Source organism: Rhincodon typus, chromosome 5 (assembly GCF_021869965.1).
Source record: "Rhincodon typus isolate 14 chromosome 5, sRhiTyp1.1, whole genome shotgun sequence".
Taxonomy (NCBI): domain Eukaryota; kingdom Metazoa; phylum Chordata; class Chondrichthyes; order Orectolobiformes; family Rhincodontidae; genus Rhincodon; species Rhincodon typus.
The window spans coordinates 119857727-119875408 of record NC_063336.1 but is presented as its reverse complement, the minus strand read 5'-3'; the positions used below and the strand labels follow the sequence as shown (position 1 = coordinate 119875408).

Sequence of the window (17682 nt, the reverse complement as noted above, 5' to 3'; positions counted from 1 at the left end):
TTGGCCCATCAAATCTATGCCAGTCAAAAAACAACCACCTAACTATTCTTTCAGAGATAGTAGGAACTGCAGATGCTGGAGAATCTGAGATAACAAGGTGTAGAGCTGGATGAACACCTCATCCCGCCCCCTTGACCTGTCCGTCCTCCCTGGACTGACCTATCTCCTCCCTAACTCCCCACCTACACTCACCTTTACTGGCTCCACCCCCACCTCTTTGACCTGTCTGTCTCCTCTCCACCTATCTTCTCTTCTATCTGCGTCCCCCTCTCTCCCTATTTATTTCAGAACCCCCTTCCCCTCCCCCATTTCTGAAGAAGGGCCTTAGCCCAAAACGTCAGCCTTCCTGCTCCTCTGATGCTGCTTGGCCCGCTGTGTTCATCCAGCTCTACACCTGGTTACCTAACTATTCTAATCTTATTTTCCAGCATGTGGCCCGTACCTTGACATGGCAAATGTACATCGAAACACTTGGTAAATGCTGAGGATTCTTGCCTTTATTATCCTTACAGGCAGTGAGTTCCCGATACCCATCACCCTCTGCATTGAAAAAAAAATCCTCACATCTCTTCTTGCCCCTTACATTAAATCTAAGCCCCTGATCACTGATCTCTCCACCAAGGGAGAAAGCTTCTTCTAGTCTACTCTTTCTATGCCCCTCATAACTTTATACATCTCAATCATGTTCCCTTTCAATCTCCTCTCGTTTAAGATGATCAACTATCATCTGTCCAATCTCTCTTCATAACAGTCCAGGCAACATCCTGATAAATCTCCTCTACAATCACACTCCTTGTATAATGGGGATTCCAGAACTTCACACAATGCTCTCACTGTGTGGCCTAAGCAATATTTCATACAGTCCTAGCATCACCTACCTGCATCTCCTGAATTAATTTTAAAAATAATAATTTGCAGATAATTGACTCAGTTTCAATATAACTATAACCTTGATTTAAATTACAATCATTTGCAAAATTTCAGTTTCTCTGCACAACAGTAACTAAATGCTGAGATAGTAGGAACTGCCGATACTGGAGAATCTGAGATAACAAGGTATAGAGCTGGATGAACACAGCAGGCCAAGCAGCACCAGAAGAGCAGGAAAGCTGACGTTTCGGGTCTAGACCCTTCTTCAGAAATGGGGGAGGGGAAGGGTATTCTGAAATAAATAGGGAGAGGGGGGAGGCGGAGGCGGATAGAAGATGGATAAAAGAGAAGATAGGTGGAGAGGAGACAGACAGGTCAAAGAGGTGGGGGTGGAGCCAGTAAAGGTGAGTGTAAATGGGGAGGTAGGGAGGGGATAGGTCAGTCCAGGGAGGACGGACAGTCAAGGGGAAGGGATGAGGCTGGTAGGTAGGAAAAACCTTGGTTCGGGGCAACCAAAGGCTTGGGGACTGCTTTGCGGAACACCTACGCTTGGTTCACACTAAACAACTGCACCTCCCAGTCGTGAACCATTTCAACTCCCCCTCCCATTCCGCAGACGATATGTCCATCCTAGGCCTCCTGCAGTGCCACAACAATGCCACCCGAAGGTTGCAGGAACAGCAAATCATATTCAACTTGGGAACCCTGCAGCCCAATGGTATCAATGTGGACTTCACAAGGTTCAAAATCTCCCCTCCCCCTACCGCATCCCAAAACCAGCCCAGCTCGTCCCCTCCTCCCTAACCTGTCCTTCCTCCCACCTATCCCCTCCTCCCACCTCAAGCCCCACCCCCATCTCCTACCTACTAACCTCATCCGACCTCCTTGACTTGTCCGTCCTCCCTGGACTGACCTATCTCCTCCCTACCGCCCCACCTACACTCACCTTTACTGGCTCCATCCCCGCCTCTTTGACCTGTCTGTCTCCTCTCCACCTATCTTTTCCTTTATCCATCTTCTATCCGCCTCCCCCACTCTCCCTATTTATTTCAGAATCCCCTTCCCCTCCCCCACTTCTGAAGAAGGGTCTAGACCTGAAACATCAGCCTTCCTGCTCCTCTGATGCTGCTTGGCCTGCTGTGTTCATCCAGCTCTACACCTTGTTATCTCAGTAACTAAATGCTTGTGGCAGCAGTTTTCTCCACCACATGACAGACAGCCATTTCTACCATTCAATTGAAAATAACAGCATTTTCAATTATGTTCGGAAGAAGGGTCACCGGACCCGAAACGTTAACTCTGTTTTCTCCTCCACAGATGTTGCCAGACCTGCTGAGCTTTTCCAGCAACTTTGTTTTTGTTTTCAACTATGGGCTCCAGTGCAGGAATGCATATGCTTTGAAAATGGATTGTCTGTGTTGCACACCTTCAGAATGCATTTGAATTTCCTAAGTGAGACAATGGACAAGTTTAGAACTTGCTCACCTCTAACTAATAGCCTGCTAAAGCTCCTTTAGGGGTTTGTAATAAAGACAATGCAAGAAAGGGATGTTCAATCCGTAAATTTCAAATCCAAACAGTCTGCTTCAGCACAGAATGGAGCTGGAGGAACACAGGAGGTGTCGCAGCATCAGAGGTGCAGGAAAGTCAATGTTTCGGGTCACAACAGTCTGCTACATGTTGATGCACAATTGTCAGGTTCAGTGTGGGCAAGGCAGAAACAAAGTTCTTTTTTTAAATCCTGTGAATTTTTGGAAGCTGGAGAGATTTTGCACTGAGTAAGGCCTAGTAACTTTGAGTGGTCAATGCGGCCACTTCAGTGCACCTTGAGGCTGCGTGGCCTGTAGTTCTGAAGAAGAGTCATATTCAACTTCAAACATTAACCTCGTTTCTCTCACAGATGCTTCCAGTCCTGTGTTGAGTACTTTTTATTATTTTAAAATTTCCAGAATCTGCAATAGTTTGCTTTTATTTATTATGTTGTGATAATCATCCTGGAGAGATTGGATTGATTCTCTTCAGCAATATAATTTCTGTTCATATTAAATTTATTGTCTTCCTCTAGTTAGATACCAATCTAAATGGAAATTAATGCAACGTAAGATGAAGTAAATCTTTAGCAAATTTGCATATCACACTCTCCATTAACTTCTATTTAACATGTAGATAACGAGGACAAACAAAAAGGTAGTGCTAAACAAGGCTTGTATTATCAATGTGCACCAGAAATAAGGCATCTTTGAACAAAATTAGGAGAATGAGCACAAATTAACACCCACTCAGTTACTGCCAAATCAGAAATTCATGAGCTCCAACCCACACACCAAATTAAATCCCTAAGTCAAAGTATTCAGCTCTCCAGCACTGACATATCCCAGCTGAATAAGCGCAGGGTAAATTGAATTGTAAGTTGCAAAATACTCCTACTTTACAAAAGCGATTGCAGTTCAAAGTACTTTGTTGGCTTTTAAGTTTGTTGAGATGCCAGTGGTTGTGAAAAATGTTAAGTGATAAGACTTTGTTTCCTCTCTTTGGTGAGATTTCATAAGTCTAAGTGGAGATAATTTACTTGCTAAACATATTTACCCGCCAATACTATCTTAAAGATTTACCTATTCAAAGTTAATAAAATGAGAGTGTATCATGATGATGTTAGAAACGCACCACCCAGATATCACTGTATGAAGAGAAAGAAAAGTATTAAGCTGGTCTTGAACATCAACTGAGCATAAGTCTGATCTAGGAAGTTGCATATAAAAAACACAGACTGTTTCTCTAAAAAGGGGAGGCTGATCAGCATTATGCCAACACAGTAATTTAAAAATATAGATAGCCACAAAGTTTTACATTTTCGGGGAAAAAAGTGGAAAGATGTTTTTTGACATGGTTTAGAGTGATATGGGCCAAAATGCAGGCAGGTGGGAATAGTTTAGTTTGGTTACATGGCCAATGCGGGCTAGTTGGACCAAAGAGTCTGTTTCCGTGTTGTATGATTCTGATTTCACTGAGAAGCCAAGGAAACTAAAGAGAGTTGGGAAAACAGAGATAGAAAAAGGAAAATAATAATTAACAGTTGAAGGATTGACAGGAATTTAACAGTTGGACATTTTAGCAGGTACAGTTGTCAAAACAGTTTGTTCATTAGTCTGATCACCGTTGAATGTTTACCGGAGAGGGAAGAAACTAAATCATTGCTGAACACATCTGATATAAAGTGCCAAGTACAGTAAAAAGAATTAAAGTGTCAAGATTGAACGTCTGTAAACTTCTGAGGAAAGATTGATCTGGAAAAGCTCAAAGGGTCAAAAGTGGTCAGCAAATATGTCAAAGTCCCACTATTCCCTTCCAAACTCCAACTGATGATTAAAATAAAGTAGTACATTGAGGATAAAACAAAAAAAAAGGCACTCAAATTTTCAGTCATCTCCATCAAAGTATTATCTAATTTCTTTACAGTTCTGATATGTTTGAGAATTACAATGCTCTTTATATTGTGGTATAATGAGTAGTAAGGTTTATTAATTATTTACTGTACTAATATTTTGACAGCAAAGGCTGAAAAGTGACAATAAAAGATAGTGCACAGTCCTTACTTCAAAAATTCATAATTTAGGCTCAAACTCAAGAATATTGTTCTTTTGAAAATATTAAAAGAATTCAGAATTTATCAATAAAGGTTCAAAATGTATTTCTGCCTCAAGTGTTGTGATAATATATCTTTCAATATTGTATGAATAAACATCTAACATATTGAATGGCATCAAAGCATCAGTACTGCAAAGGTCTAACAAACACTTGGTAAATATTTAATAATATAGGCAGCCAGCTCAGAGTTTTTCCCAAATAATCAATATTAAACACTTACAGTAGGTTCAGAAATGACCATCTTGCTAAACTTATAAATCAGTAAAGACTCTCTTTGCTCCCAAGGTTATATCTTGTGGATTTGTAGTGTGATATTAGCATTGTTAATGCTCACCCACAAACTGTTTAAATTTAAATGAAAGTCTGTCTGGCGACATACACAAAATGAACTCTAACCGTAAACCACAGAAAATACCCAATGCCAGGCTACTCTGGGAAAGGTACTGAATGCTGTCATTAAATTTAACTACGGAGAGCCAATGCATTAAAAGCTGAACACAAGGCAAGATATTGGTGATATGTTAAACTTGCAATATATGTTGCATGTTTATTTGGGCATCAGATATGACCCCCAACCACTGAACTGAATTTCACAAACTCCAGACAGGGAAGAATGCACTTTGAGGCACAGTTTGTCAAAATCATGTAATAATTACTTCTTACTAAAAAGCACAATGTGAAAGGCATGAATAAATGTCCCTGATTAAAATAGGTGAACTGTCTACCTTTCTCGTGCTTTTGATAAGCAGTTTGCCTAATGCAATGCAGTAGGTGATTTACTTGGATAATGGCATAGAAAGTCATACATCCAAATTTGTTGATGACATGGTTAGGCAGCACTGTAAACACTGTAAATGATAGCTTAAAATTAAAAGTGATATTGACAGACTAGACGAATGGGCAAAACTGTGGTAGATGGAGTTCAATACAAGCAAGTGAGGGATTATCCATTTTGGATCAAAAGAGGATAGGTCAGGGTACTTTCTAGATAGTCTAAAGACAAATACAATGGATGTCCAAAAAGACTTGGGGTTCAGGTGCATAGATCTTAAAAATTTTAAGAACAAGTGCAGAAAGATCACCAAGAAAACTAATGGAATGCTGGACCTTGCATCTGGGGGACTGCAATATAAGGAAGTAGAAGTTATGCTACAGCTATACAAAATCCTGGTGAAGACCCCACTTGGAGAAGAGATCAGATCTGGGCACCATGTCTTAGGAAGGATATATTGGCCTTGGTCAGAGTACAACATAGGTTTACAAGAACAAGACTTGGACTTCAGGGGTTAAGTTATGAGGAAATATTATACAAATTAGGCTTGTTATCTCCAGAATTTAAAAGGTTAAGGGGTGATATGATCAAAGTCTTCAAGACATTAACAGGAAAAGATAGGGCAGATAAAGATAAACTATTTCTGCTGGTTGGTAATTCTAGAACTAGGGGCATAGTGTGAGAATGAGGGCCAGATCATTCAGATGAGATGGTAGGACGCACTTCAACACACAAAGGGTGCTAGAGATTTGAAAATCTATTTCACAAATGGCAGTGGATGTTGGATCAGTTGTTAACTTTAAACCTGTGATAGATAATTTTTTGTTAAGCAAAAAGGTATTTATGTATATGGGCCAAAAACAGGTATATGGCATTAGGCCACAGATTAGCCATGATCTCATTGAATAGCGCAACAGGCTTGAGGCCGACCTCCTGTTCCTAACTACGTAAAGGGTGGGTGCTCCCTTCAATGTCAATCCAACTTTCATTCTGTTGAGAATGACAGGAAAAGCTTGATTTGCAAGGCCCCTAGATTCTCAGATATCACCTTAAAAAGTACTATTGGAAGAGCCAGGAGTGGAAGAGAAATCATTTTCTCAACAAGTAGCTGCACAGTGTCAGTGACCTTAGCTCTTCATCGACATCTTCATCATACTGCTCCCACTCAACTATTTCCTAGTTCCCAGAATTCTTTAAATGTTGCTCACTTTCAAGCCAAAACCATGAAGAATACAGCAGATACAAAGAAAGCCAAAGATTCTGTCGTCAGGTCTGTACCACAGAATGGCTCCAGATGTGTCCTGATAGCAGAGCCTCTGCTTCGAAGTATCTGTAATGCTGCCTGCGCTCTTATCACTCCTCAATATCTTGGCCGGGGGTTCCTGATGGGGAGGCATGGTCAGGGATGGACCAATGATTTCAGACAGTTATCCAGGAAGGATGATGTGGAGGTGTCGGTGTTAGACTGGGATGGACAAGGTCAGAAATCACACGACCCTCGGTTTATAATCCAACAGGTTTATTCAAAAACACAAGCTTTCGGAGAATAGCCCCTTCATCAGGTGAAGAAAGAAGCACACAGACACAGAATTTATAAGTGAAAGATCAAAGGGTCACACAACTGAAGAGGATGTATTAAACAGACCTAAGAAGCTGTTAAATCTTTAATCAGAGAATTGTGTGTGTTTTTGAACAAAATAGAACGTATCTGCAAATACAAATTCACCCCATAGATTCACGTGTGTGTGTGTGGTGGGGTAAGGAGGAGAGTGAGGGGGGGGGTGAGGACAGCGAGAGCGCGCACGTGTGTGTGTGTGTGAGAGAGTGAATGAGTGAGTGAGTGAGGTGAGTGAGTGAGTGAGGTGAGTGAGGTGAGTGAGGAGAGAGAGAGAGAGAGAGAGAGAGAGAGAGAGAGAGAGAACCTCTCTGTCTCTCGTCCTCACACACACACACATCAATCTATGGGGTGAATTTGTACTTGCAGATACGTTCTATTTTGTTCAAACAATAAACAATTTATAGACAGGTAGTCAGTCAATGTGACATTTTATAAATTCCTGCTTTAGAAATAAAACCAGTCCGACACCAAATCAAAACACGAACAGATTCTAAACAAGGCCTCACACCTAACATGCATTGTCTAACCTAAAATATCACCTCTGCTTTACCCTAATAAAACTTTTAGTTCTCTCAGGGCAGTGACTTGAAAGAAATTCAAGGATTAACATATACATATTAATCAATTAAAACCTTTTATCTGATTAAAGATTTAACAGCATAAACTACAAAAAAAGAGGAGAAGCTGTCAAAACAAAATAGAAGAAAGCCATTACACTCCAATTAAGATTTTACAAACTGGCACTTTAAAGAGCATAACTACAAAGAAAAATGGAAAACAAACATCTAGGATTGGACTTGCAGTCCACTGATATCCTGTCAGAGTTTCAGACATTTAAGCCAAGAAAAATTTTGACTTCACACATCAACAAATAGCAGAGAAGAAAAGGCAGCCAGTCAAACATATTGCTTTGAGAAACAAAGGACTAAGACGAGTTCATTTCTCAGGTATTTCTAACAATGACTGCAAAGGACCTGACAAATATTTTTAGCTTTAGATGACCAGCTTATTGTTTAAGTCAACTTTTTTTAAAAAATTATTCACTCGTGGGTTGTGGGCATCACTAGCTGGCCAGCATTTATTTCCCTGTCCCTAGTAGCCCTCGAGAAGATGGTGGTGAGCTGCCTTCTTGAACCGCTGCGGTCCATCTGCTATAGGTTGACCCACAATGCCTTTAGGGAGGGAATTCCAGGATTTTGACCCAGTGACAGTGAAGGAACAGCAATATATTTCCAAGTCAGGATGGTGAGTGGCTTGGAGGGAATTTGTAGGTGGTGATGTTCCCACGTATCTGTTGCCCTTGTCCTTCTTAATGGGAGTGGTCATGGATTGAAAGGCGTTATCTGAGGATCTTTGGTGAATTTCTGCAGTGCATCTTGTAGATGGTACACACTGCTGCTATTGAGCGTCGGTGGTGGAGGGAGTGGATGCTTGTGGATGTGGTGCCAATCAAGCGGGCTGCTCTGTCCTGGACGGTGTGAAGCTTCTTGAGTGTTGTTGGGGCTGCACTCATCCAGGCAAGCGGACAGTATTCCATCACACTCCTGACTCATTCCTTGTAGATGGTGGACAGGATTTGGGGAGTCAGGAGGTGAGTTACTCGCCACAGTATTCCCAGCTTCTGGCCTGCTCTTGTAACCATTGCATTTATGTGGTGAGTTTCTGGTCACACCTAGGATGTTGATAGTGGGGGATTCAGTGATGGTAACACCACTGAATGTCAAAGGGTGGTCGTTAGATTGTCTCTTATTGGTGATGGTCATTGCCTGGCATTTCTGTGGCACAAATATTACTTGCGACTTGTCAGCCCAAACCTGGATATTGTTCAGATCTAGATATAGTGTCCAGATTGTGGACACCTGTTCAAAGCTATTGTTGTGAGTCAGTAGCATCTTCAAACTTTGAAAACATTTTCAGCAATCCATAGGATCAGTAAACAACCAAATCTTTTGAGATGTGGCTTGTCTCTCCCATCACAGGAGCTAGAAATGTGACATGTGTTTGTCCTAAAAGAGGACAATAGGCTAAAATTAAGCGAGAACTCCAACTCCCCAGGAAAATTCAAAATTTTTTTTTCTTTATTCATTCACGGGATGAGGACATCGCTGACCAGGCAACATTTATTGCCCATCCCTAATTGCCCAGAGGGCAGTTAAGAGTCAACCACATTGCTGTGGGTCTGGAGTCACATTTAGGCCAGACCAGGTAAGGATGGCAGTTTCCTTCCCTAAAGGACATTAGTGAACCAGGTGGGTTTTTTCCTGATAATCAACAATGGATTCATGGTCACCATTAGATTCTTAATTCCAGATATTTTATTGAATTCAAATTCCACCACCTGCTGTGGCGGGATTTGAACAGAGTCCCCAGAACGTTATCTGCGTCTCTGGATTAACAGTCCAGCGATAATGCCACTAGGCCATCACCTCCCCCTAACACGATGATCTGCAACATGGGAATAGTCAACAAAGAAACAATGTTAAGGACATCCCCAGCACACAAGCATGGCAACAACATTCCTGAAATGATATAGCTTGCAGACCTGAATTAGAAACTATCTGACACACTACATGGAAGTCATTTGAAAACCTGAAGCCTTTACTTCCATACAAGCAATATTTTTTTTTCTATTCATTTGTGGGATGTGGGCGTCACTGGCTGGCCAGCATTTATTGCCCAGCCCTAGTTGCCCTTCAGAAGGTGGTGGTGAGCTGCCTTCTTGAACTGCTGCAGTCCACCTGCTGTAGATTGACCCACAGTGCAATTAGGGAGGGAATTCAAGGATTTTGACCCAGCAACAATAAAGGAACAGCAATATATTTCCAAGTCAGGATGGAGATTGGGCTTGGAGGGGAACTTAGAGGTGACTTCAAATATACTCCTTTCATTACATCACTCTGTTAATTATCAACTGTCAGGGCTGGAAATTTTGAGTATATTCCAAAGTGAATGGACTACATGCACTATATACTGAGACTGATACTGATGCAAGTTTAGGTATCATCCCCTTATGCACCGTACACAAGATGTGGTAAAGAAACCTGGCAGATGGAGGAGAAAAAAAATCACAGAGATTGGCACATGAGTCTGTTATCAATAAGAACAATGATCGAGTAATCAGATCATGTGACATACCTATTTCATCAACTCAACAATTGAGAACTCCTCTCCTTCCAAAGGGATTCATTCTGAGCAATAGTAGAGATGGCCATTGCTATTTTCTATCTCTGGGAACACAATTACAGACTGGTTATTAAATATTACATTCCCTTTTGTGTAAAAAAATCAAAGATACCACTAGTGCAACAGGTGCTAACACATCAACAAATTATGGCTGACAATGGCCCACAATACACCAGTGCACCCTTTCAAGACATGTGCAAGGATGGAGTGTCCGATATATTGTTATGAAAATAACAAGGTCTAAAATCACATGACACCAGGTTATAGTCCAACAGGTTTATTTGGAGGAAGGAGCAGTTTTCAAATAAACGTGTTGGACTATAACCTGGTGTTGTGCGCTTTTTGACCTTGTCCATCCAGTCCAACACCGACACCTCCACATCATGGAAATAACATTTAGTGGAGCTCCTTTCATTATTTCACTCTGTTAATTACTAACCTCTAGGGCTGGAAATTTTGAAACTATAAAACAATCACTGAACAAGACAATCTTTCAAGAGCGCTTCCATTATTTCTGTACAAATATTGGTTAAAAATTAAACCATTAAAAATTATTTGAAATTTAATGAAACCGAACATTTTGCAAATAAACTAACAGCATCTAAACCATGATTCTACATCCAATTGTTGCTATTCATTGAGGCTGATGAACCTGATCTTTTCAAAGTTTTTTAATTCCTGCATTAGCCACCCCACCCTTTGGAAAAATTAGTACAGTTATTTTCATTTTATAAGAACATTTCATTCAGCACACTGCCAGTTTTTCTTTTTTCTGGCTTAAAACCAATATCACACGTGGAACACACACCTCATCTGAAGAGATTTGTGCAATTGCCATGCAGAAGGTTAGTTTGTCCATTGATCTGCTTGCCTTATCTGCAGTACCTGAAGGAAACCCCACAAGAAGAGAAAAATAAGAACAAAAAAAAATGTAGTTTTGGGCTGGCAATAGCACGAGGGACTGTTGTGTAGCTAGGTGGTGAACCCTTGTATTTCCCAGCATGACATCAACTCCAAAAACCTTTTAGGTGATAGCTCCAAGCAAAGCTGCATCTTGAAGGAGGCTCTCAATTTTCAAAAGAAGCCTGACAAGAGGTTAAGGCCATTTATTAGCATACACAAGACTTAACCTGCTTTTGACAGCCTACCTGCATACCTTAGAAATGGATAATCTGATATTGGATCAGATCTCTTTCAGGTTTCCCATAATGCAAGCTATTGATCCCTAAGGTTAGCTCTTACTGTGTTGATGTATCTGTAAACTTCAGAGGTCATCCAATTGATACCACTGTTTATGTTGCGAACAAATTTAGAAGACAATTATCAAATTTTATATCTGTTGAAAATGTGAAATAAAAACAAATATTGAAATACTCTTCAGAATGACATTCTTTATGGAAAAAACCAAAGTTAGCCATTCATAGAATCATATGGAGCAGCCCTTCGGCCCATTCAGACTACACTGACAAACACCTGGCCTTTAACCTAATCTCATTTACCACCACTCAACCCATGGCCTTGAATGTTATGACATGCCAAGTGCTCATTCACATACTGTTTCAAAGAATGTGAGGTAATTTGTCTCTATCACTCTGCCAGGCAACGCACAACTGCACCTCCTCCACAATAACATTCAACACTAGAGCACCACCACCACCACCAGGTCCTCAGCCCCCGACCGTACTCCCTGCACACTTACGACTGTGTTGCCAAATTCCAAACGAACGCCATCTACAAGTTCGCCAATGACACCCCTGTAGTGGGACAGATATCTAACAACAACAAATCAAAATACAGGTGGGAAATAGAGAGCTTGGTGACATGGTGCAATGAAAACAATCTGTCTCTCAATGTTGGCAAAACTAAAGAACTGATCATTGACTTCAGAAAGAAAGGAGGAGAACACGCCCCCATCTACATCAATGGAACTGAGATTGAGAGGATGAAGAGCGTCAGGTTCCTCAGAGTGACGATAACTGACGACCTGCCCTGGATTTCCCACATGGTTGTGACAGTCAAGAAAGCACAACAATGCCTCTTCTTCCTCAGTCAGCTCAGGAAATTTGACATGTCCATAAGGTCCCTCACCAACTTCTACAGAGGGACCATTGAAAGCATTCTGTCTGGGTGCATAACGGCCTGGTATGGCAACTGCTCTGCCCAGGACTGTGAGAAACTACAGAAGGTGGAGTGCACAGACCAGACCATCACGGGAGCCAACCTTCCATTCATGGACTCCATGTACATGGCTCGCTGCCACAGGAAGGTGGACAACATCATCACAGACAAAGCACCTCAGTAATGATCTCCTACAGCCTCTTCCATCAGGCAGAAGGTACAGAAGCCTGAACATTTGCACCAGCAGGTTCAGGTACAGTTTCTTCCCGGCCGTTATCAGACTGTCGAATGGACTCTCTAGCCTCAAATAATTGTAACCCTGCCTGCCTCTGAGTCTCTTTGAGCTGTATATCCTTTGCTTGCTGTGATGTGCCTGTACCACTCGTAAACAAAGCTTTTCACTGTACTTCAGTACATGTGACAATGAAATCAATCAATTCCAAACCATCACCATCCTCTGGGTAAAAACATTGTTCATGTCATCCTCCCTAAACCTCCTGCCCCTCAGCTTGAACCTGTATGCCTTGTGACTGACCCTTCAACTAAGGGGAACAGCTGTTTCTTATCCACTCCATCCATGCCCCTCATAATCTTGTACATCTCAATTAGATCACCCCGCTCTTCTCTGCTCCAACATAAACACCCCAAGCATGCCCAACTTTTCCTCATGTTGAATTTTCCCCTCCCAGCATCCTGGTGAATCTCCTCTGCACCCCCTCCAGTTATGTGGTGACCAGATCTGCACACAATACTCGAGCTGTGGCCTCACTCTAGCTATAATTCAGAGTTTTCCACCAAGATGCAGACCTCTCTGGATGCTCACTGACTTGCTAGCAGTCTTCTGTTGTAAATTTCAAAAATAATTGTGAGGAAGTGGTTTAGAATTCTGTGTCCACTACAACAACTATATAATTACAGAATGAACCACACAATCACAAAATGAACTGAATATAAACAGTGGTCACTGGACTTAAATTTTTTTCTCCAGCAATTTCTGTTTTTGTTTCAGATTTCCACCATTCACAGGACTTTGTTTTATAAACGAGCCAGCTGTCAAGGTTCTAAAAATTTAACACCAAATTTACAAAAACGTATTCTGACTATAACTACTCCTAACGCTAATTGGAACTATTTGCTGCACTGTTGGTAATAATAGGTTTAACGACTTGGATGAAAATATGCAAAATCAACAAGTGAGTTATTGTGTTTGGGCTTAAAAATCAACTGTTTAATTTCGAAGTACAATAAATGAATGAAATACAGATTGACAGATTAATGATCATGATAATTAGGGACTAAGAGGGGAAGATTTCCTCTGTGCCATTATCAATTGGTCCAACTTTTTATAAAACCATTTACAATTTCACTTAGTATAGCACACAGAGGAAACTTTCCCCTGGACCGAGTTACTCTGATTAGAAACATTGTCATGGAGAACCATACAGGGGAATCAGATACTTTAGCGAAGGGAAGGATGAAAAGAAAACTGAAGGAAACTGAAGAAAAGGTCATATCATCTTGTTCTTGCACACTTTCTTGTTGCCATGTATAACTAACACTGGCAGAAGTCCAAGCCACTTTCATTCTACTTAGTTCATAAATGGATATATAGGAAATCCAATGGAAGAGAAGAAAATTAAAGCTTAATTCCAACTTTAGAAACGGATGCAATATATCTTAGCTATGGGATTGGTTTCTGGATATATGTTACTTGCACATAATTGTTGGGAAATCACAGGCAAACCCACAATGCCCCAACATGCACAGTCGACACGCACATCCTGCCACTGATGGCACACATTCTATGAATGAGTTATTTCACATCTTGGTTTAGTAGAAATCAAATCAAAGTTTCAACTTCAACAGCTGCCACTGAAAAATTCAATTGAATTTGCAGCTGAAACTTTATAATAAACTGTGAGACCCTGCCAGAGTTGTAGAATTTTGCAAAATGTATTGTGTCATCTCCTGCTTGAGGACAATCACATAAGAAAAAAATGTCAAGTCTTTGGTCAGAGTTTAAAAGAGATTTATAAGATAACAACTGGGAACAGAACCTAGAGAAACTTGAAATTTTCATTAGAGCACAGAAAGTCAAGAGTAGCCAAGATAGAATTGTTCAAGACTGTAAAGAACTTTGAGAAGCTAAATGAGAGTAAATAGTGAGTAAGAACTAAGGACAATAATGTAAAAGAATGAAAGACCAGCAGGTTGTGACATGAATCACCTCACCAGAAATAACTGGGGAAGTTAAATAATTTCTTTTGGAAGTAAAATGAATAAATCTTTGGAAAAATGTTTGACAAAGATATGAGAGAGGGCAGTGGAATGGGACAACGGATAATTCTTTTTGCTATCCAGCACAAGCAAAATGGGTCAGCTATCTTCCACTTATGAGATAAAATTCTGAGATTCAATGACATATATCCCCATTTATCAAAACAAGTCTGAAAAATTTATATGAATTGACTATCAGAAGAAGGGACATGTAGGGAAATGGGATTAGAGTGAGTGCTCTAATTGAAATGTAATCATCAATATTGGCATAAGAGGCCTGTGTGTAATTTCTGTTAAGTCTACAGTAAAAAGCAGATTCCTGGACCAGGGCCGGTAAGACACACTACTGAAATACTAGACAGAGAAAAATTTCAACAAGTGGAGTTTCAGTTATTGTAGTGGGAATCATTTATAATCACATTTTTTCCAAGGCTTATTGAACAATCCTTTTAAATCACACCATGATTCTCACAGACTTACGTGAATCATAGGGATACAGCAACATTTTTGCAATTAGTCTATTCAAAGTACTGGAAGAACCATTAATGGTTCAGCACAAAAGACTGAGATAAGCAGTTTAATACCACATTTATATTAGATCTCTATATTGCTAAAAGATGGTAAACAGTAAAAGCATTGAAAATTTTGATGAGGTAGCAATTCATTAAAATGACTTTGAAGAATTTAAAACCACTAAAGAATTCATCAAGAAGCAGAAATCAAATTCAATGGAATGTTGAACTTTATCTGTGAATCGGAGCCAAAAAAGTACACCTCTTGCAATTGCTGAGATTTCCAATTTGAATTGCTTTTCCCCTCCAGTTGTATCTTTGATTTGGACTGCATTTTCAAAAGATCAAGTCTATTATAATCATAACCAGGCTCTAGGGGGACCAGTTGAATATTTTTGCAATTTCTTTTGACTTAAGTTATTGTTTTCACAGTGAAAAGTATCGTTTTGCGTGCAAACCATAGCTTACATGAGAACATCAGGAGTAATAGAGCAGAATGCAGAATATAGTGTTACAGCTTCAGAGAAGGTGCAGAGAAAGATTCCACTCTAATAAATGAGAGGTCCATTCATAAGTTTGATAACAGCAAGGACGATGATGTCCTTAAATCTGTTGGCACATGTTTTCAAACTTCTGAATCTTCTGCCCAATGGAAGAAGGTGGAAGCAAGTATAACCGGGTGGGAGAGGCCTTTGATTGTGTTGGCTGCTTTCCCAAGGCAGTGGGAAGTGTAAACAGAATCAATGGAAAAATATTTGACAAAGAAAGAAAGAGAGGAGGCAGTGGGATGGGACAATAGATAGTTCTTTTAGCTATTCAGCACAGGCATTTAAGAGATAAAATTTTGACATTCAATGGCATGCTTTAACAAAACAGGTATAAAATGTAAGTTTAAATTTGAAATATTGTTTCCGGTACAAATTTTATGAATAAAGTACATTTTTGACAAAAGTAAGTTGGCTACGCAGTTCACTTTTACACAATTATTGTATTATCATTTGGGAACCCCAAGGGGAAAAAACATTAGCCTCTCTCACCCTCAGAATGATTCAAAGTCTTCATGACAGATTAATTTTTTTTTAATTGAGATTTATTGATTGTGGTGGGATTTGAACCTATGCCTGAGATCATTAGGCTGGGCCTCTGGATTACTGACATCACCACGACACATTTTCCTTCGTCATGAACATTTTTTTTGGGATAAAACAGAGAAAGGGAGATATACGACAAGTGATTACCACTGTACTTGCAACATTGAGTAGCTGATGTCAAATGTTGTTGAAGGCTCAGTGATGTGGGATATGGAAACTACTGTTGTTCCATATCTACTGTAATGACATTCTTAGTTTAATTTGAGATAAATATAAATTATGGGTCAGCAGCAACTTTATGGATATGTGAATGAGTATTCCAGAGCAGATGGGTGAATGAACAAGCAGTGAAACTGTTTAACTTCAGCCAACATCTTATTTACACGCAGCACTGTCGGAGGCAGCAATAAACCAGGTGAGTGTAAGAGAATAGTTGTGTGGGGAAGAGGGGTCAAGGGAGATTGGGAGGGGGAGGAGGGAGGAGTAGTAGAGTTCATCAGCAAATTGTGGGGTTTCTCCCCATTTCAGGAATTTCAGGCCTCACCCAAAGGTCAGACAACCTAACACCAAAGCTGCTTTGAGAGCTCAGGTTATAGTGCAGTGCCGTTCACAACTAGAACCACAGAGTACTGTCAGTGAGGCTAAAAAATAAAACAACTATCAAATCATGAACAATGCTGCATAAAAACAATACTTAAATACTCAAACATAAAATTAAAATTGTTCTTGCTTTACCGTCTCTCATAATAATGTCAGGAATCCGTGCTTCTTTAAAGGAGTAATATTATAAATGTATTTGTTTATCAGCACAATGACCAGACCCTGCTGTTGTAAAATCTCCGGCTATATCTTTGAACATGACACTGTGCGGTGCCAAGTTATTTTAATCATTGAAAGAAAGTCAGGGCTAACCACGGAAGTCGACTTTTGAATTCAATGAACTATTTGTCTCACTACAAACTATAAGCCTTGGCACAGGTTGCCAATGCAAATGCTGTTTTGATTTCCCAGTCCCCAGCGGAAAGTTTCCCCGTTATTACAGCAGCATGGTCCGTGGTTATAACCCGCGAAACACGGCGCAATTTGGAAGAAATCTACTTTAAATATTTTTATTTCTCGATTACATGAGCCTGAGAAACGGTGGAACTTGGAGCTTAGTCCCATGTCCCTCTCTATCACAGAGTCAATGGGGAAATTCTGCACCTGATTCTAGCCCGACAGCCGAAGGGCCGCACTCAGGGACATCCCCTCCCAGCCCTGAGTAATGAACAATACCTGCCCCCTTACCTGTGCTGAGCCGGGCCAGGGTGGGTAAGCGGAATTTGCCGATGATCAGATCCAGGGGTAAAGACACCGAGCTCCAGCGGAGGTCAGCGCTGCCCGGAGCCTTCTCCATTTTCTGGCATCACAACGTGAGCCGCCGGCAGCTGCGGGAACCGGGAGCCCCGGCCCGGAGCGAATAGCAACCCGGCCACGCCATCTGCAGCCCGGGCCCGGGGAAGAGGAGAGCCCCGGCAGCAAGCAGCTCCGCACTACCTCCCACTCCCCATTCCCAATCCCTCCCCTGCTCCCCTCCCACTCCCCATTCCCAATCCC

At 40.9% G+C, this 17682-nt stretch overlaps 1 protein-coding gene across 2 annotated transcripts in view; it reads right to left on the bottom strand.

Annotated features, from left to right (window-relative positions):
* Window positions 1-17589, bottom strand: part of gareml (GRB2 associated, regulator of MAPK1-like) — a 182466-nt gene extending 164877 nt beyond the window's left edge. Inside the window, exon 1 of one of the 2 annotated variants that reach the window (XM_048596428.1) lies at window positions 17374-17589. In XM_048596428.1, the coding sequence (XP_048452385.1) occupies window positions 17374-17482 (109 nt within the window). In that variant the 5' untranslated portion in view covers window positions 17483-17589. Of the gene's footprint in view, window positions 1-16821; window positions 16928-17373 lie in introns of those variants that run through there. The other variant, XM_048596429.1, reaches the window with a different exon arrangement.
* Window positions 17590-17682: the final 93 nt, after the last annotated feature.